The sequence below is a fragment of the Aethina tumida genome, chromosome 5, assembly GCF_024364675.1.
Source record: "Aethina tumida isolate Nest 87 chromosome 5, icAetTumi1.1, whole genome shotgun sequence".
Lineage (NCBI taxonomy): Eukaryota > Metazoa > Arthropoda > Insecta > Coleoptera > Nitidulidae > Aethina > Aethina tumida.
In genome coordinates, this window is record NC_065439.1 from 3,478,890 (window position 1) to 3,502,013 (window position 23,124).

Below are 23,124 nucleotides of genomic sequence, written 5' to 3' on the forward strand. Positions count from 1 at the left end.
CATTCTAGTAGCAAATAGTGCCGAAAACCATAATTAAGTAAATTTGTTAATTAAGCCAAATATTAGGTGCAACATTCCTGCCCAGCACCACGTAATTTACGATTATTTCTAGCCAAACTATAGGTGCATAATCCGGTTATTGCGTTACACTACACCATTGCAGTTAGTAAATTTAATTGCAACGTCAAAATTAAAAAGAAACGCACAATTAATGTGCCCATTTGACGTTAAATTTAATTCATTATTTGTATTATTTTATTTTAAACACACCAGACAAAACCATCGAGTCCAATACAAAAAGAGGAGTTTAAAAAGTCAAACTTTTCCCAGTTATCATTGTGCTGACACACAATAGAAGGTAGTTTACATCAATCCGTACATTATTTATTCTGCTGTTGCGACGCATCGTTTACTTTTAACCCCATAACATCCCTAAATAAAGGAAATGTTTCCTGTCAGGATCTCCGAAGTAAATAGAGGAAGTCGCTGCCAGTTTTCAAGTGTGACGTTTGTCCACTGGGAAATTCTGTTGAGGTGAATTTTACATGTCTCGTTTGCACTAACAAATATGACTAATAAATTCATTAAGGGGCCGGAATTTCATACGTGAAAGGAACCGATCAATTTATAACATCAAACAACTAATTTGGTGTGCCGCAAATTAAATTAAAACTTAAACTTGTTAGAGTTTAATAAAATATTTATTAAATAAGAAATTAGTTTTTTTAATTAAAAAATACAATATTTCAGTAAAGTAAAATGAACAGAAAATACTTTTCTACCGCTTTAATAATTTAATTTCATAATAATATCATGAATTACAATTAAATTTGATTTAATATTAATTCGGAAAAGGCATAAAGAAATATTTTGTTCAGAAGTGCATTACTTTAATTCAATCGTCCTTTGTGCTGAAGTTTCTGAATATATTTCAAATGTTGCGTCGGCAAAATGAAATTATGCTTTGCAGGATTTAGTTTTAAATGTATTTTACTCAATAATATTACTTTTATCTTTAGAAAAACTAATAAAATTTTTACTTTTATTCCAGTAACGTTTCTCTATAAATTAATTAATTTTGAAACATGTTCGTTTCGTTTTATGGACGTTTTCTGTGTTAACACTTTATGTTTGACGGTAAATTACGGTTGATGTTGTGTAGATCTTTCATAGTTCAAGATAAAATGAAATATAACATTTTAAAACATCTTATATTAATGATACAGTGAACAATTGTTTGTTAAGTATTTAATTAAAAATAATGGATCACTAATCATAAACATGGTTCGTAACGAATTTCATTTGTTTTAATAAAACACACTGAATTAATAAGAAAATTATTATCTATTAATTCCATTGTTAAAACCATAATAGCTGCAATAAATCCGTTATATGTTTTCATTTTCTATTTATGTGAAATAAAATTTATTATTATTGTTTTGTGGTGGGGCTTTTAAAACGAAATTTTGACCGGAGATAAACAAATAATAGAGTAATCAAATTTGATAAAATATTTCAAGTATTATTTATGTTATAATAAAATATTAATGTTATCATTAAATTTTTTAATAGAAGTATGAAATCTTCTATTTATATCTGTCAAATCAATAAAATCAATGAAATCAATGAAATCTGTGAAATCTGTGAAATCTATGAGATCTATGAAATCTATAAAATCTATGAAAAGTACGGAATCAATAATGAAACTTAAGAGAATTGGGAAATATAGAATATTTAAACAATTATTGTCCTAAATAAAATAACGTAAATAATTACAGAATATTAATTAAATCAATTAATGCATTACTATTTGTGGATTCTTGAATATTTAATACAACCTTTGACAGAATATTATAAAGTAGGGCAATAATAATTAATATACTAAGCAATCTAAAAACAATTAGGAAATTTAATTATTAATAGTCATATTTGGCCATACATTTTTTATCAAACTTCAGTAGAATTGTTTTGAATATTTTATTAATGTCAATTAAATTAAAAAATTAAGAAAAAAGTACTTTTTAATATTGTTTTTAGTTATATTTATCCCATAATAATGATAAATGTTTTGAATAGCAATATTAATAAATTAGTTGTTGTTAAATAAATGTAATAAATTTTTATTGTATGTTAAAGCCAAAAATTTATGAAAATTTGGGATTGAATTGCGTTACATTAATGATATTTTGATTGTTTCGAAAGTTTACTGAATGAACATAAATTAATTAAGCCCCTTTGTGTATTTAAACTATAAATATATATATATATATATATATATATATATATATATATATATATATATATATATAAAACTTTTATTTGTTGTTTTGATTTGAAATATTCATAATTGTGGTCGAAATTAATTTTTAGAATAATCACTAAAATTATAATTAAATTAAAAAAATAATTAGAGCAAATACAAAAGAAAAAGTCAGAGTAAATATTTAATGATAAGGAATGGCTGATTTTAAAACAGATATATTTAAAATTTAATTAAATCTTTCGTTAAAAGTCTTAAATGAATTAATTAAAGATATTTATTCTCGAATCTTATTTATTTATTACAGAATATTTTATATTTGTATAAGCCATCACATAAAACCTTTTTTTTGTTGATCTAATGTTAACTTTTTATAAAAATAATCCAGTTAATTTTTTTATCGAAGGACAAAAGCAAAATTATAATTAAATTTTAAATCTAATTACACTAATTATAATTTGGTTAATTAATACAAGATCTCTGATACAGATATTTTAATTGTTCTGTGGCTTTATTAAATGAGTGCATTAGTGTGGATAAAGGAATTCATTATTTATTTAATTATGTCGGCCTTTAAAGTTTAATTGCACTAATTACAATTAGTTGTTTTTGTCGTCAGATATTTTTTTAATCACAAATCAATAATTTATATTGAATATAGAAATGTGTTTTTCTTTAATTTATGTTTAAATACTCATTTAATTAATTATTAATTTAATTAATTTTGTTTCAGTTGTCCTCCAAAAATTGTTGTCTTCAATTGGTAAGTGAAATTTTTATAAATTTATTATTGTAATTAGTTTAAAAATGTGCTAAAATATAATATATATTTTTAAATTGATCACAAATTTTTCATTGAAGATAAATTTAACACATAAAAAATTCTGTTAATAAACATTTAATTGATGATTGATGTTTCTTCTTTAATGGGTACTTAATTTTTTGGAAAATTTCATTATAATTAGTTTAAAAATAAATTTTTTGAGTAATCATGGTCCCTCCATTAAATATATTTGAGTAACACATAAAAATTCTGTTTATAAACATTTATAAGATTGATTTTCTGACAGGTACTCTCCAGAAATCTTCTTCTTTAGTTGGCAATCGTATTTTTTATAAAATTATCATCAGAATTAGTTCATAAATAAGTTTTTTGAATAATCATGGTCTCTCCATTAAATATGTTTCAGTAACACATACAAATTCTGTTTATGAACATTTATAAGATTGATTTTCTGACAGGTACTCTCCAGAAATCTTCTTCTTTAGTTGGCAATCATATTTTTTATAAAATTATCATCAGAATTAGTTCAGAAATAAATTTTTTGAGTAATCATGATCTCTTCATTAAATATATTTCAGTAACACATAAAAATCCTGTTTATGAACATTTATAAGATTGATTTTCTGACAGGTACTCTCCAGAAATCTTCTTCTATAGTTGGTAATCGTATCTTTTATAAAATTATCATCATAATTAGTTCAGAAATAAGTTTTTTGAGTAATCATTAAATATATTTGAGTAACACATAAAAATTCTGTTTATAATCATTTGTAAGATTGATTTCCTAACAGGTACTCTCCAGAAATCTTCTTTAGTTGGCAATCGTATTTTTCATAAAATTATCATCAGAATTAGTTCAGAAATAAGTTTTTTGAATAATCATGGTCCCTCCATCAAATATATTTCAGTAACACATAAAAATTTTGTTTATAAACATTTATAAGATTGATTTTCTGACAGGTACTCTCCAAAAATCTTCTTCTTTAGTTGGTAATCGTATCTTTTATAAAATTATCATCATAATTAGTTCAGAAATAAGTTTTTTGAGTAATCATTAAATATATTTGAGTAACACATAAAAATTCTGTTTATAATCATTTGTAAGATTGATTTCCTGACAGGTACTCTCCAGAAATCTTCTTCTTTAGTTGGCAATTGTATTTTTTATAAAATTATCATCAGAATTAGTTCATAAATAAGTTTTTTGAATAATCATGGTTCCTCCATTAAATATGTTTCAGTAACACATAAAAATTCTGTTTATGAACATTTATAAGATTGATTTTCTGACAGGCACTCTCTAGAAATCTTCTTCTTTAGTTGGCAATCATATTTTTTATAAAATTATCATCAGAATTAGTTCAGAAATAAGTTTTTTGAATAATCATGGTCCCTCCATTAAATATATTTGAGTAACACATAAAAATCCTATTTATAAACATTTATAAGATTGATTTTCTGACAGGTACTCTCCAGAAATCTTCTTCTTTAGTTGGCAATTGTATTTTTTATAAAATTATCACCAGAATTAGTTCATAAATAAGTTTTTTGAATAATCATGGTTCCTCCATTAAATATGTTTCAGTAACACATAAAAATTCTGTTTATGAACATTTATAAGATTGATTTTCTGACAGGCACTCTCTAGAAATCTTCTTCTTTAGTTGGCAATTGTATTTTTTATAAAATTATCACCAGAATTAGTTCAGAAATAAGTTTTTTGAGTAATCATGGTCCCTCCATTAAATATATTTCAGTAACACATAAAAATCCTGTTTATGAACATTTATAAGATTGATTTTCTGACAGGTACTCTCCAGAAATCTTCTTCTTTAGTTGGTAATCGGTTTTTTTTTTATAAAATTATCATCAGAATTAGTTCAGAAATAAGTTTTTTGAATAATCATGGTTCCTCCATCAAATATATTTCAGTAACACATAAAAATTCTGTTTATGAACATTTATAAGATTGATTTTCTGACAGGCACTCTCTAGAAATCTTCTTCTTTAGTTGGCAATTGTATTTTTTATAAAATTATCACCAGAATTAGTTCAGAAATAAGTTTTTTGAGTAATCATGGTCCCTCCATTAAATATATTTCAGTAACACATAAAAATCCTGTTTATGAACATTTATAAGATTGATTTTCTGACAGGTACTCTCCAGAAATCTTCTTCTTTAGTTGGTAATCGGTTTTTTTTTATAAAATTATCATCAGAATTAGTTCAGAAATAAGTTTTTTGAATAATCATGGTTCCTCCATCAAATATATTTCAGTAACACATAAAAATCCTGTTTATAAACATTTATAAGATTGATTTTCTGACAGGTACTCTCCAGAAATCTTCTTCTTTAGTTGGCAATCGTATTTTTTATAAAATTATCATCAGAATTAGTTCATAAATAAGTTTTTTGAATAATCATGGTCTCTCCATTAAATATGTTTCAGTAACACATAAAAATTCTGTTTATGAACATTTATAAGATTGATTTTCTGACAGGTACTCTCCAGAAATCTTCTTCTTTAGTTGGCAATTGTATTTTTTGTAAAATTATCACCAGAATTAGTTCAGAAATAAATTTTTTGAGTAATCATGGTCTTTTCATTAAATATATTTCAGTAACACATAAAAATCCTGTTTATAAACATTTATAAGATTGATTTTCTGACAGGGACTCTCCAGAAATCTTCTTCTTTAGTTGGCAATTGTATTTTTTATAAAATTATCATCTGAATTAGTTCATAAATAAGTTTTTTGAATAATCATGGTTCCTCCATTAAATATGTTTCAGTAACACATAAAAATTCTGTTTATGAACATTTATAAGATTGATTTTCTGACAGGCACTCTCCAGAAATCTTCTTCTTTAGTTGGCAATCGGTTTTTTTTATAAAATTATCACCAGAATTAGTTCAGAAATAAGTTTTTTGAGTAATCATGGTCTCTCCATTAAATATATTTCAGTAACACATAAAAATCCTGTTTATAAACATTTATAAGATTGATTTTCTGACAGGTACTCTCCAGAAATCTTCTTCTTTAGTTGGCAATCATATTTTTTATAAAATTATCATCAGAATTAGTTCAGAAATAAGTTTTTTGAATAATCATGGTCCCTCCATTAAATATATTTGAGTAACACATAAAAATCCTATTTATAAACATTTATAAGATTGATTTTCTGACAGGTACTCTCCAGAAATCTTCTTCTTTAGTTGGCAATTGTATTTTTTATAAAATTATCATCAGAATTAGTTCATAAATAAGTTTTTTGAATAATCATGGTTCCTCCATTAAATATGTTTCAGTAACACATAAAAATTCTGTTTATGAACATTTATAAGATTGATTTTCTGACAGGCACTCTCTAGAAATCTTCTTCTTTAGTTGGCAATTGTATTTTTTATAAAATTATCACCAGAATTAGTTCAGAAATAAGTTTTTTGAGTAATCATGGTCTCTCCATTAAATATATTTCAGTAACACATAAAAATCCTGTTTATAAACATTTATAAGATTGATTTTCTGACACATACTCTCCAGAAATCTTCTTCTTTAGTTGGCAATCGGTTTTTTTTTATAAAATTATCACCAGAATTAGTTTAGAAATAAGTTTTTTGAGTAATCATGGTCCCTCCATTAAATATATTTGAGTAACACATAAAAATCCTGTTTATAAACATTTATAAGATTGATTTTCTGACAGGTACTCTCCAGAAATCTTCTTCTTTAGTTGGCAATCGGTTTTTTTTTATAAAATTATCATCAGAATTAGTTCAGAAATAAGTTTTTTGAATAATCATGGTTCCTCCATCAAATATATTTCAGTAACACATAAAAATCCTGTTTATAAACATTTATAAGATTGATTTTCTGACAGGTATTCTCCAGAAATCTTCTTCTTTAGTTGGCAATTGTATTTTTTATAAAATTATCAACAGAATTAGTTCATAAATAAGTTTTTTGAATAATCATGGTCCCTCCATTAAATATGTTTCAGTAACACATAAAAACTCTGTTTATGAACATTTATAAGATTGATTTTCTGACAGGTACTCTTCAGAAATCTTCTTCTTTAGTTGGCAATCGGTTTTTTTTATAAAATTATCATCAGAATTAGTTCAGAAATAAGTTTTTTGAATAATCATGGTCCCTGCATTAAATATATTTGAGTAACACATAAAAATCCTGTTTATAAACATTTATAAGATTGATTTTCTGACAGGTACTCTCCAGAAATCTTCTTCTTTAGTTGGCAATCGGTTTTTTTTTTATAAAATTATCATCAGAATTAGTTCAGAAATAAGTTTTTTGAATAATCATGGTTCCTCCATCAAATATATTTCAGTAACACATAAAAATCCTGTTTATAAACATTTATAAGATTGATTTTCTGACAGGTATTCTCCAGAAATCTTCTTCTTTAGTTGGCAATCGTATTTTTTATAAAATTATCAACAGAATTGGTTCATAAATAAGTTTTTTGAATAATCATGGTCCCTCCATTAAATATGTTTCAGTAACACATAAAAAATCTGTTTATGAACATTTATAATATTGATTTTCTGACAGGTACTCTCCAGAAATCTTCTTCTTTAGTTGGCAATCGGTTTTTTTTTATAAAATTATCATCAGAATTAGTTCAGAAATAAGTTTTTTGAATAATCATGGTTCCTCCATCAAATATATTTCAGTAACACATAAAAATCCTGTTTATAAACATTTATAAGATTGATTTTCTGACAGGTACTCTCCAGAAATCTTCTTCTTTAGTTGGCAATTGTATTTTTTATAAAATTATCATCTGAATTAGTTCATAAATAAGTTTTTTGAATAATCATGGTTCCTCCATTAAATATGTTTCAGTAACACATAAAAATTCTGTTTATGAACATTTATAAGATTGATTTTCTGACAGGCACTCTCTAGAAATCTTCTTCTTTAGTTGGCAATCATATTTTTTATAAAATTATCATCAGAATTAGTTCAGAAATAAGTTTTTTGAATAATCATGGTCCCTCCATTAAATATGTTTCAGTAACACATAAAAATTCTGTTTATGAACATTTATAAGATTGATTTTCTGACAGGTACTCTCCAGAAATCTTCTTCTTTAGTTGGCAATCGGTTTTTTTTATAAAATTATCATCAGAATTAGTTCAGAAATAAGTTTTTTGAATAATCATGGTTCCTCCATCAAATATATTTCAGTAACACATAAAAATCCTGTTTATAAACATTTATAAGATTGATTTTCTGACAGGTACTCTCCAGAAATCTTCTTCTTTAGTTGGCAATTGTATTTTTTATAAAATTATCACCAGAATTAGTTCAGAAATAAGTTTTTTGAGTAATCATGGTCTCTCCATTAAATATATTTCAGTAACACATAAAAATCCTGTTTATAAACATTTATAAGATTGATTTTCTGACAGGTATTCTCCAGAAATCTTCTTCTTTAGTTGGCAATCGTATTTTTTATAAAATTATCAACAGAATTGGTTCATAAATAAGTTTTTTGAATAATCATGGTCCCTCCATTAAATATGTTTCAGTAACACATAAAAAATCTGTTTATGAACATTTATAATATTGATTTTCTGACAGGTACTCTCCAGAAATCTTCTTCTTTAGTTGGCAATCGGTTTTTTTTTATAAAATTATCATCAGAATTAGTTCAGAAATAAGTTTTTTGAATAATCATGGTTCCTCCATCAAATATATTTCAGTAACACATAAAAATCCTGTTTATAAACATTTATAAGATTGATTTTCTGACAGGTACTCTCCAGAAATCTTCTTCTTTAGTTGGCAATTGTATTTTTTATAAAATTATCATCAGAATTAGTTCATAAATAAGTTTTTTGAATAATCATGGTTCCTCCATTAAATATGTTTCAGTAACACATAAAAATTCTGTTTATGAACATTTATAAGATTGATTTTCTGACAGGCACTCTCCAGAAATCTTCTTCTTTAGTTGGCAATTGTATTTTTTATAAAATTATCATCTGAATTAGTTCATAAATAAGTTTTTTGAATAATCATGGTTCCTCCATTAAATATGTTTCAGTAACACATAAAAATTCTGTTTATGAACATTTATAAGATTGATTTTCTGACAGGCACTCTCTAGAAATCTTCTTCTTTAGTTGGCAATTGTATTTTTTATAAAATTATCACCAGAATTAGTTCAGAAAAAAGTTTTTTGAGTAATCATGGTCTTTCCATTAAATATATTTCAGTAACACATAAAAATCCTGTTTATGAACATTTATAAGATTGATTTTCTGACAGGTACTCTCCAGAAATCTTCTTCTTTAGTTGGTAATCGTATTTTTTATAAAATTATCATCAGAATTAGTTCAGAAATAAGTTTTTTGAATAATCATGATCCCTCCATTAAATATATTTCAGTAACACATAAAAATTCTGCTTATGAACATTTATAAGATTGATTTTCTGACAGATACCCTTCAGAAATCTTCTTCTTTAGTTGGCAATCGTATTTTTTATAAAATTATTATCAGAATTAGTTCATAAATAAGTTTTTTGAATAATCATGGTCCCTCCATCAAATATATTTCAGTAACACATAAAAATTTTGTTTATAAACATTTATAAGATTGATTTTCTGACAGGTAGTCTCCAAAAATCTTCTTTAGTTGGTAATCGTATCTTTTATAAAATTATCATCATAATTAGTTCAGAAATAAGTTTTTTGAGTAATCATTAAATATATTTGAGTAACACATAAAATTTCTGTTTATAATCATTTGTAAGATTGATTTCCTGACAGGTACTCTCCAGAAATCTTCTTCTTTAGTTGGCAATCATATTTTTTATAAAATTATCATCAGAATTAGTTCAGAAATAAGTTTTTTGAATAATCATGGTCCCTGCATTAAATATATTTGAGTAACACATAAAAATCCTGTTTATAAACATTTATAAGATTGATTTTCTGACAGGTACTCTCCAGAAATCTTCTTCTTTAGTTGGCAATCGGTTTTTTTTTTTATAAAATTATCATCAAAATTAGTTCATAAATAAGTTTTTTGAATAATCATGGTTCCTTCATTAAATATGTTTCAGTAACACATAAAAATTCTGTTTATGAACATTTATAAGATTGATTTTCTGACAGGCACTCTCCAGAAATCTTCTTCTTTAGTTGGCAATTGTATTTTTTATAAAATTATCATCTGAATTAGTTCATAAATAAGTTTTTTGAATAATCATGGTTCCTCCATTAAATATGTTTCAGTAACACATAAAAATTCTGTTTATGAACATTTATAAGATTGATTTTCTGACAGGCACTCTCTAGAAATCTTCTTCTTTAGTTGGCAATTGTATTTTTTATAAAATTATCACCAGAATTAGTTCAGAAATAAGTTTTTTGAGTAATCATTAAATATATTTGAGTAACACATATAAATTCTGTTTATAATCATTTGTAAGATTGATTTTCTAACAGGTACTCACCAGAAATCTTCTTTAGTTGGCAATCGTATTTTTTATACAATTATCATCAGAATTAGTTCAGAAATAAGTTTTTTGAATAATCATGGTCCCTCCATCAAATATATTTCAGTAACACATAAAAATCCTGTTTATGAACATTTATAAGATTGATTTTCTGACAGGTACTCTCCAGAAATCTTCTTCTTTAGTTGGTAATCGTATCTTTTATAAAATTATCATCATAATTAGTTCAGAAATAAGTTTTTTGAGTAATCATTAAATATATTTGAGTAACACATAAAAATTCTGTTTATAATCATTTGTAAGATTGATTTCCTGACAGGTACTCTCCAGAAATCTTCTTCTTTAGTTGGCAATCGTATTTTTTTATAAAATTATCATCAGAATTAGTTCAGAAATAAGTTTTTTGAATAATCATGGTCCCTCCATCAAATATATTTCAGTAACACATGTTTATAAACATTTATAAGATTGATTTAGAGAGGTACTCTCCAGAAATCGTCTTCTTTAATTGATACTCGTACTTTTCGTAAAGTTTATAAATGTTAGAAATATTTAAATAAACCTCAAAAAAATTTTTAAGATTAATTTTCTTACCAGTACTCTATTAAAGTAGTTCTCTTTAAATGGTAAAGGGTATTTTTCATAAAATTGAGATTAAATTTATGTTTTTTTGATTAGTATTTGAGATATTTAAATAACCCACAAAAAATCCTGCAAAAAGATAGTTTCAAGATTGATTTCCTTACCGGTACTCTCCGACGAATGTATGTCAGGACAGGCCTGATAGCTGAGCAGCAGCCGGCTCTCCTCGGTGCAGCTGTCGATGCTGGAGACGGGCGATCTGCACTCGCCGTGGCCGCGGTTGTACGTGAACGTGAACGGACCGCGGAACGGACACGGTACAGATTGGGCGTTCTCCCTGAACAGCGAGAAGAGCAACGCGTCCCCCGTTATCAAGCTGCACAGGGTCGGCAACGCGTCGCGTCCGTGGCAAAAAGCTGCGAACAGAAAATCACGGCGTTGCTCAATTAATTAATTAATTAATGCCGACTATGCGATATTAATATTATTGGCATTGTTCGGCGTGTATGTAAAAATGGGCAGTTATTAAATGTTAACCAATAATTATTATTGATTTAATTGTTCATACGGATTTTAGCTTATTAACTGGAAATATGCATAAAACTCGATAAAATTGCATACATGGCGATTTATTGTTTACATTAAATTTAATTAATGTAGTCATTAACGTTGTAACTAACAATAAACGGAATTTGAACAATTTTTACTTCATATTGTTAATTCATCATGTTATTTTAGTGGGATGAGACTAAATGATTTAATTAATAAATTATAAACAGGCTCTATTTGATACCTTTTGTTAAAACAATACTAATTAGTTGTGTTTATTTTAAAATTTCATTATGAAAGAATATTTTTTGTTTACTTATTCTAAAATACAAATTAAAATTTGTATCAATACCGATAATTGATCAAAACTAAACATTATTATTTTAACCTGAAGGCTTTATTAAATGTTGTTTTACTGAATAAAAAAAGCTGCAAACAATGCACGAACTGATATTAATCAGTAAATTACCTTGTAATAAATATTAAATGAGATTATATACAATTTAGAAATGAAAAAGTATGAATTAAAGTTTGTAATTTGTTTGAAATCATTTTCGTTTTGTAAAAATGAAAAAAGTTTTAATATATATTACCAAAATGGTTTAATCATTCAAACAAAATATTGTCATTTTAGCTAATAGAATCAATTAAATGTTATTAGGGGAGTAAAAGCACTGCAAACAAAGCATGAACAGAAATTAATTAGTAGATTAATTAACAAATTCATAAAGAATTAAACTGATTTTTATAACAAACAATTTTATACAACTTAAAAGTTATTTAGCTACATAGTAAGTAATTTATAAGGGAATTAATTGAATTAAAATAAAATTAACTAAAAATGTTTTAGAGTAGTAATTTGTATTGCAGTTGTTTAATTGTCCAAATAAAATATTACGTAACTATTAACTAATTTAAATATAATCCACATTTGACAATTAATATATTAGCTAAAATTTTCTATTAAACAGTGTTATAATGAATAAAAAAGACTATAAACAAAAGATAGTCTGAAATAAAATACTAAAATAATTGATTTATAAAAGTATGAATTAAATTAATATAAAATTAACTAAAAATTTTTAGCTAATTAACTATATTTGACAATTATTATAATGGACAAGTTTGATATTATGTTTAGTTGGCTGTTCTAGAGTAGTAATTTGTATTTCAGTTAATTGTCCAAATAAAATATTACGTAACTATTAACTAATTTAAATATAATCCACATTCGACAATTAATTTATCAGCTAAAATATTTTATTACATAGTGTTATAATTAATAAAAAACACTCTAAACAAAAGGTAGTCTGAAATAAAATACTAAATTAAATCATTTATAAAAATATGAATTGAATTAATATAAAATTAACTAAAAATTTTTAGCTAACTAACTATATTTGACAATTATTATAATGGACAAGTTTGGTATTATGTTTAGTTGGCTGTTCTAGAGTAGTAATTTGTATTCAAGTTGTCAAACAAAATATTAAGTAACTATTAACTAATTTAAATATAATCCACATTTGACAATTAATATATTAGCTAAAATATTTTATTAAACATTGTTATAATTAATAAAAAACACTCTAAACAAAAGATAGTCTGAAATAAAATCATTTATAAAGTAGTAATTTGTATTGCAGTTGTTTAATTGTCCAAATAAAATATTACGTAACTATTAACTAATTTAAATATAATCCACATTTGACAATTAATATATTAGCTAAAATTTTCTATTAAACAGTGTTATAATGAATAAAAAAGACTATAAACAAAAGATAGTCTGAAATAAAATACTAAAATAATTGATTTATAAAAGTATGAATTAAATTAATATAAAATTAACTAAAAATTTTTAGCTAATTAACTATATTTGACAATTATTATAATGGACAAGTTTGATATTATGTTTAGTTGGCTGTTCTAGAGTAGTAATTTGTATTTCAGTTAATTGTCCAAATAAAATATTACGTAACTATTAACTAATTTAAATATAATCCACATTCGACAATTAATATATTAGTTAAAATATTTTATTATACAGTGTTATAATGAATAAAAAATCACTTTAAACAAAAGATAGTTTGAAATAAAATACTAAAGTAAATGATTTATAAAAATATGAATTGAATTAGTATAAAATTAACTAAAAATTATTAGCTAATTAGCTGTATTTAACAATTATCATAATGTCCAAGTTTGATATTATATACAGTTGGCTGTTTTGGATTAGTAATTCGTATTTCAGTTGTTTAATTGTCCAAATAAAATATTACGTAACTATTAACTAATTTAAATATAATCCACATTTGACAATTAATTTATCAGCTAAAATATTTATTAAATAGTGTTATAATTAATAAAAAACACTCTAAACAAAAGGTAGTCTGAAATAAAATACTAAATTAAATCATTTATAAAAATATGAATTGAATTAATATAAAATTAACTAAAAATTTTTAGCTAACTAACTATATTTGACAATTATTATAATGGACAAGTTTGGTATTATGTTTAGTTGGCTGTTCTAGAGTAGTAATTTGTATTTAAGTTGTCAAACAAAATATTAAGTAACTATTAACTAATTTAAATATAATCCACATTTGACAATTAATATATTAGCTAAAATATTTTATTAAACAGTGTTATAATTAATAAAAAACACTCTAAACAAAAGATAGTCTGAAATAAAATACTAAAGTAAATCATTTATAAAAATATGAATAGAATTAATGTAAAATTAACTAAAACTTTTTAACTAATTAACTATATTTGACAATTATTATAATGGACAAGTTTCATATTATATTTACTTGGCTGTTGTATTTCACTTGTTTAGTTGTCCAAATAAAATATTACGTAACTATTAACTAATTTAATTTTAGCTAATTAACTGTTTTAGGCAATTGGTTAGATTGATATTAGTTTTAGTCGATTGTTAGCCAAGTTTTAGGTGATATAAATCAATCAACAAATAAATATTTAATGATTCAATTTTATGGTTAAACAAAAAGTTATAAAATAACATTAGTGTTTACATTTGCATAAAAGTGTATGTTTAAATCATTGGCTGTTGACGCCTTTAAAATTTGTTTTTAAATATTGAGTATTAAATTGAAACAAGAATTTTGTGTGTGTACTTTTAAAAGCTTTTCCTGACACACATTCGACTATTATTATAATAATAAATTTGATATTGAAATGAGACTATGTGAATGTAATAAACACATAACAGTTATCCCAATGTTGATCCAGCAAATTAAACTACTAACACAATTACCATAATGCCCCGTTAAAACAAATGCGGCGACAATTTTACACACTCCGGGGGTGTTAGAAAGCTAATTATTCTGCCTCGCGTTATCAGTTGACTATTTTTCTGTTCGCCCCGTTTTGTGTGTTTTTCTTTTTTTTTTTGTATAACATATTTTTATCTGAAACTTTCCGAATGGAAAAAGTTCGTATTTAAATCATAGTTTTATCGCGATGGCGAATATCTGGGGAAACATCACTGCCTTTGATTTCACGTGGCAAAACAAGTGGATAAAAAAGCTATTTCGTAGATAAATGTAGGGGAGGAAGTGTTCTTGCATAATTCAATTTTAAATTGTAAATCTATTGTTTCAAGTATATTTATTGCTACAGAACTTTCATATAAAAATAATATCAGTCTTTAATTAATTAACCTAACCTAACCTAACCTAACCTAACCTAACCTAACCTAACTTAACCTTACCTATTCTAACCTAAACTAACCTAACTTTTCATTTAGTTTAAAAATAAATAATTATATTTCAGAAAATAATTTCAAAATTTGTTTAAATTTGTTTCTCTACAAATTATCATTATTTCAGGATATGATTTTTTCAGTGTTTATCTGAAATAATGTAATATTATTTTACACATTAATTTTTAAATTATTTTGGGATATTAAAACTATTTCATTTGGTTTAAAAATAAATATTATTCATGTTTCAGCGAATAATTTCAGTTGTAATTAAATATTTTACGTACTGATTAATTAATAATTAAATGAAAATAGTTGAAATATGCAATAAACTAGTTTTTATAGAATTTGCCCCTGTTGTCAATTAAAACTCACATTATAATTTGTTGATTTAAACATACACTTTTGCTGAAATTGACAATTTATGTAATTTATGTATTTGATTATTTCTTTTTAAAATTTAATTAAACGACTGTCGAATGCAACAATTTTCAGTTTTGTTGAATTTATAGTGTTTTATGTAATTTATTAATATTCCGAGATGGTTTCAGGTTATTTTCAGTCGTTTGTCAGTGTGATAAAAATAGTAAATCTAAACTAGTATATTTCATAGTTAATGATATGTTGTGAGACGTCATTCAGACCATGAAATATTAACATAAGATAATCTCAATATCTCGGCTGTGATAAATGAAAAACATACATTTGTAACATAAGATTATGAATGTGCACCGAAAATAATCGCAGCCGAAAAGTTACGATGAACACGAACAGAATTATAATGAGGGAAATAACATAAGTAAAATATCGCTTGGAAGTTCTTTAATGAATTTCTGAATATTAAGTAAATGTAGTTTAAGTTCTAAGTTGTTTCAGTTACAATAAAAGCTAACTAAATTATTCTACATAATATAGAAGTCACAGTACAATTATTTCATCAGAAACTTACTTTACGGGTGTCTTCCCAATTTTCATAAACCTGCTGCTGTCATTAAGCTAATAAATCACCTTGTCTCTATCATCCTCGCACTTAATTAATTAATTAACTTGACAAGGGATCTATGATAAGGGTTGTCCGCTGTTTTAAACGTTTTGTATTTGTGATTGTTGCACCCCTATTGTAATTAATGCACTTTTTCAGACTCAAAATCTTTCAGAATTGACAAAAAAATGAAAATTATTGGATTTACTCACTTTCTTTGTACTGCAGGACGTTGGGGTGTTTCTGGTGGATCACGACGCATCGATAGCACGCCCTTTTCCTGAAACAAACAATTATAAATGAAAAACAATGAAATCTAAGTCACAACGTGAAAATTTGCTTTTTGATGAATGTCTCCGTTGTCCCGTTTAATATCGCTTAAATCAGACCCCGAGAACAAACCGTCATTAGGCCGTTTTTACCGTCGACGAATTATTTTTACAACCCCAAAAAAAGCATCATGTTTTAAGAGAGATAAAACATAATAAAATACTGTAAAGCTTTTATGACCCGTATTCTCTAATTCTGAAGGTTTTGTGGACGCCCTTAAATTATCCTTGCAGCTTTTATTGTTCTTTCAACGGCACGAATAAAATTAATTATTTTAATTTATTGAATATTTTGATGGGATCAATGTTTGAATTTCCGGAATGGCACATTAAATATGTGTTGTAAATTCTCCTTTCTTTCTTTTTCTTTTATATATTTAAATAATTCATAATATTTAGAGAACATTCAGAGAACACGTACGGGACATTTAGAATTTCAGGATCTTTTGAATATCTATCTTGAATATCTTGAATATTTTAAGTATCTTGAATATCTTGAATATGTTGAATATCTTGAATATCTTGAATATCTTGAATATCTTGAATATCTTGAATATCTTGAATATCTTGAATATCTTGAATATCTTGAATATCTTGAATATCTTGAATATCTTGAATATCTTGAATATCTTGAATATCTTGAATATCTTGAATATCTTGAATATCTTGAATATCTTGAATATCTTGAATATCTTGAATATCTTGAATATCTTGAATATCTTGAATATCTTGAATATCTTGAATATCTTGAATATCTTGAATATCTTGAATATCTTGAATATCTTGAATATATTGAATATCTTGAATATCTTGAATATCTTGAATATCTTGAATATCTTGAATATCTTGAATATCTTGAATATCTTGAATATCTTGAATATCTTGAATATCTTGAATATCTTGAATATCTTGAATATCTTGAATATCTTGAATATCTTGAATATCTTGAATATCTTGAATATCTTGAATATCTTGAATATCTTGAATATCTAAATTGAATATCTTGAATATCTTGAATATCTTGAATATCTTGAATATCTTGAATATCTTGAATATCTTGAATATCTTGAATATCTTGAATATCTTGAATATCTTGAATATCTTGAATATCTTGAATATCTTGAATATCTTGAATATCTTGAATATCTAAATTGAATATCTTGAATATCTTGAATATATTGAATATCTTGAACATCTTGAATATGTTGAATATCTTGAATATCTTGAATATCTTGAATATCTTGAATATCTTGAATATCTTGAATATCTTGAATATCTTGAATATCTTGAATATCTTGAATATCTTGAATATCTTGAATATCTTGAATATCTTGAATATCTTGAATATCTTGAATATCTTGAATATCTTGAATATCTTGAAAATCTTAAATATCTTGAATATCTTGAATATCTTGAATATCATGAATATTTATAATAATTATAATATTTATGATATTTAAAATATTTATAATACTTAGAATATTTAGAAAATCTCAAATATTTTGAACATCTTGGATGTCTTGATTATTTTTAATATTCTGTATATCTTGAAAATCTTTAATAATATGAATATTCTGAATATCTTGAACATTTGTAATATTTTGAAAATCTTGAATATCTTAAACGCATTGAAAATTTTGTATAGATTGAATGTTTTAAATATGCTGAAGTTTCTGAATATCTTGGACATCTTAAATCTCTTGATTATCTTAAAAATTCTTGATTATTTTGAATATCTTGAATATCTTGAATATCATCAATATTTATAATAATTATAATATTTATGATATTTAAAATATTTATAATACTTATAATATTTAGATAATCTTAAATATTTTGAACATCTTGGATGTCTTGAATATTTTTAATATTCTGTATATCTTGAAAATTTTTAATATTTTGAATATCTTAAACGCATTGAAAATTTTGAATAGAATCTTGGATTTCTTAAATATCTCAAATATTCTTAAATATTTTGAATATTCCAAATATTTAGAAAAATTTGAATATTTTGAACGTCTCAGAAATATTGAATAATTTCGAATATCTTGGACATTTCGAATAATTGGAATATTTTGAATATTTCTTTGATACTATATAGATATTTCATGAAAATATAATAAATTATAGATGAAACAAATTTTAATTATTCATATTAAATTTAATTAAAAATACGCATATATTTATTTAACAATCAAATTATTTAATTAATATCATAAAATACTTCAGAAAATTAAATTATCTTGTCCCAATATGAATTAAAAATTAATTAATTTTAAAAACAAACTAAACATGAATTATTACGAATCATTTTATATTAAATGGAAATTGATTAAATTTTTCCAATTTATATTTGTTACGAAACCTGCTCATTCTTTTAAAAGAATTTATGTGTTTTTTTACGACGATAAGTTACGTACGATAGTCTATAAAATATTTAATCAACATAGTGAATGTAATTAAACTATTTCTTTTTATTTCCCAATAAAACAGTTGATTGGAAATTATTGCAAATTGCTCTCTAGCATCAATAAAACAATTGTGGAGTAAAATAAAATAACGATTTTATTTCCTTTTTCCTAAACAATTAAAGTAAGTAGTAAAAAAGTTTTTTATTAGTATCAGCTCCTTGTTTTAATGGCGAGTGACATTTAAGGACGCATTTGTTAGGATAGTCCAATTATTAAAGTCAATTAAAATATTTTACAGCCTTCTATAAGTTAAATAAAAAAAAAACTAGTCTTTACTGGCACTAAAATATAAAATATTCATCGCAAACGTGCACAGGACAGGTCTTTGAAAGTATCGCAATAAAATTGGGGTATCAAAACCTAATATTGATCACCCACCACATTCGCATTTATTTTGCGAAAGAAACCAGAAATAAATAAAACATAAAGCACTTCCACGATCTCGTGTTAACACACAGCGTTGCGGTAACATTATCCAAATCGTAAAATATACCCGTTTTAAACTAAATTCACATTTTCAATTTCATCTTCATCTGCGTAAGAGCTCTAAAACCGTTTTTATGTGACGCCATTTTTTACGTGCCAAAATATCCGTTTCTTTGTTTCTGTTTTATGCGGGGCCCAAAGCGTACTCGATTCCGTAACATCGGCACAAAAGCTTTCCGGATTGAGTGTCGGCCGAAATCACTGACTGACTGGCTCCGGCATCGGCTTTCACACAACGTAAATCCACCCCCTTGTAATATGATAATAATGAAAAATTTATACGCCCAATAAAATCCGGATCCGGATCTTTTGTGCGGCGATCCGACGATTCGAGTACTTTTTAATTTCGTCGGTGATTGATCGGAGGTACGGACGTGGGGGTCGATAGTTGCCACGTCGGAGCAACACGTATTCGTCCAAAGTTCAAGGATAATTGATTCATAAATTTGCAAAATTAAAATCACCCCCGCCACCAGCTGAAGCTGTTAGTTATGTTGCCTGATTATAATCCCTTAAGCTGGGCCGCCGTAAATTATCCTTTGTGAAGGAATTTTCTAACGAAGGAATTAAGTAAATACGATGTCTGCGGGAAATTAATTTTTTATTACAGAACAACACACCGGATCTCCGGTTAGGTTATGTACATATTAAGTAATTCGAATGGTACAATCATTCCGTTAATTGCGACGCTCTAGTTGCAAATCCCATCGATGTTAGTTGCAATTCAAATGCCGGTTACGATTATTTTATTAACTCAATCACGCAATCCCGGATTCAATCAATGTTTCTCGTAAGACTATTTTACATAATAAGGTGAACGAGCTGGGAAAAATGAAATGGCGTAACGTTTATTGCTTGGATCAGTTTCGATTTGATGTAACTTGTAAGAATTGAGGGCACTACAGATGAAGGATTAATGGGGCTTGTAGTAGTTTGAAATATATCAAATTAAGGGGTACTTTTCGTTCAATCGATGATCTTCACGTTTATTTCCAACATTTTTAACCAATTTTACAAAAATTCTGGAGTGAGGAGTAATGGAACATGTTGTTACATAAAGTACATGTTTATGGAACATTAAGGACCAGTTTTGTAATCACAGCATAATTACTGGTGTAAGTTATAGTTGGTATTTTCTACGTTAATTTATCCTTGGAGTAATGTGTTTTACAAGTAATTACCTTAACAGCTTAGGCTGTGTTTAAAATATGTTTTTCGGAAATGAAACATTTTCAAGATTTCCAGTTTTCTATTATTTCTGTCAAACTTTACAGATATAAATTGTTTTAATTTATAATTTATATGTTATAAATGTACTAAATATTCTAAATGTTCTAAATGTTCTAAATATTCTAAATATTATTTTTATTATATTATAATTTTTAAGATATTCAAGAAATCATATACTCAGACTATTCAAAATATTTAAGTACTTTTAAGATATTCAAAAAATCCAGGATGTTCAAGATATTCAGGATATTCAAAATATTCAAGAATTTTGAAGATTTTGAAGAAATTCAAGATGTTTAAGATATTCAAAATTTTCAAGACATTCAGAATATTCAAAATATTTAAGAATTTTTATGATTTTTAAGAAATCTAAGATGTTCAAGATATTCAAGATTTTCAAGATATTAAGAATATTTAAAATATTTATGAATTTCTAAGATTTTTAAGAAATCCAAGATGTTCAAGATATTCAGGATATTCAAATATTCAAAATATTAAAAAATTTTGAAGATTTTCAAGAAATTCAAGATGTTTAAGATATTCAAAATTTTCAAGACATTCAGAATATTCAAAATATTTAAGAATTTTTAAGATTTTTAAGAAATCTAAGATGTTCAAGATATTCAAGATTTTCAAGATATTAAGAATATTTAAAATATTTATGAATTTCTAAGATTTTTAAGAAATCCAAGATGTTCAAGATATTCAGGATATTCAAATATTCAAAATATTAAAAAATTTTGAAGATTTTCAAGAAATTCAAGATGTTTAAGTAATTCAAAATTTTCAAGATATTCAGAATATTCAAAATATTTAAGAATTTTTAAGATTTTTAAGAAATCTGAGATGTTCAAGATATTCAAGTTTTTCAAGATATTTAGAATATTCAAAATATTTAAGAAATTTTAAGATTTTTAAGAAATCTAAGATATTCAAGATATTCAAGATTTTCAAGTTATTAAGAATATTTAAAATATTTATGAATTTCTAAGATTTTTAAGAAATCCAAAATGTTCAAGATATTCAGGATATTCAAATATTCAAAATATTCAATAATTTTGAAGATTTTTAAGAAATTCAAGATGTTTAAGATATTCAAGTTTTTCAAGATATTCAGAATATTCAAAATTTTTAAGTATTTTTAAGATATTTAAGAAATCAAAATATTCAAATTCTTTAAGACATTCAGGATATTCAAATATTCAAAATATTCAAGAATTTTTAAGATTTTCAAGAAATCTAAGATGTTCAAGTTATTCAAGTTTTCCAAGATATTCAGGATATTCAAAATATTCAAGAATTTTTAATATTAACAAGAAATCCAATATATTCAAGATATCAAAAAATCTGAGATGATCAAGTTATTCAAGTTCTCCAAGATATTCAGGATATTCAAAATATTCAAGAATTTTTAAGATTTTCAAGAAATCTAAGATGTTCAAGTTATTCAAGTTTTCCAAGATATTCAGGATATTCAAAATATTCAAGAATTTTTAATATTTTCAAGAAATCCAATATTTAAAACATTTAAGATTTTTTAAGATTTTCAAGAAATCTAAGGTGTTCAAGTTATTCAAGTTTTCCAAGATATTCAGGATATTCAAAATATTCAAAATATTCAAAATATTCAAAATATTCAAAATATTCAAAATATTCAAAATATTCAAAATATTCAAAATATTCAAAATATTCAAAATATTCAAAATATTCAAAATATTCAAAATATTCAAAATATTCAAAATATTCAAAATATTCAAAATATTCAAAATATTCAAAATATTCAAAATATTCAAAATATTCAAAATATTCAAAATATTCAAAATATTCAAAATATTCAAAATATTCAAAATATTCAAAATATTCAAAATATTCAAAATATTCAAAATATTCAAAATATTCAAAATATTCAAAATATTCAAAATATTCAAAATATTCAAAATATTCAAAATATTCAAAATATTCAAAATATTCAAAATATTCAAAATATTCAAAATATTCAAAATATTCAAAATATTCAAAATATTCAAAATATTCAAAATATTCAAAATATTCAAAATATTCAAAATATTCAAAATATTCAAAATATTCAAAATATTCAAAATATTCAAAATATTCAAAATATTCAAAATATTCAAAATATTCAAAATATTCAAAATATTCAAATTATTCAAAATAAATATTCAAGATAATAATAATTAATAATAATTTTTCAACAGAACTATTTTGA

General features: G+C 24.5%; 1 protein-coding gene across 1 annotated transcript in view; it reads right to left on the reverse strand.

Moving 5' to 3' along the window:
* Nucleotides 1-23,124, reverse strand: part of LOC109604502 (uncharacterized) — a 203,173-nt gene that overhangs the window by 24,852 nt on the left and 155,197 nt on the right. The window contains exons 4-5 of the mRNA XM_049967178.1: nt 16,594-16,661; nt 11,285-11,536 (exon numbers count right to left, since the gene is read on the reverse strand). Of these exons, the coding sequence (XP_049823135.1) occupies nt 11,285-11,536; nt 16,594-16,661 (320 nt within the window). The remainder of the gene's footprint in view (nt 1-11,284; nt 11,537-16,593; nt 16,662-23,124) is intronic.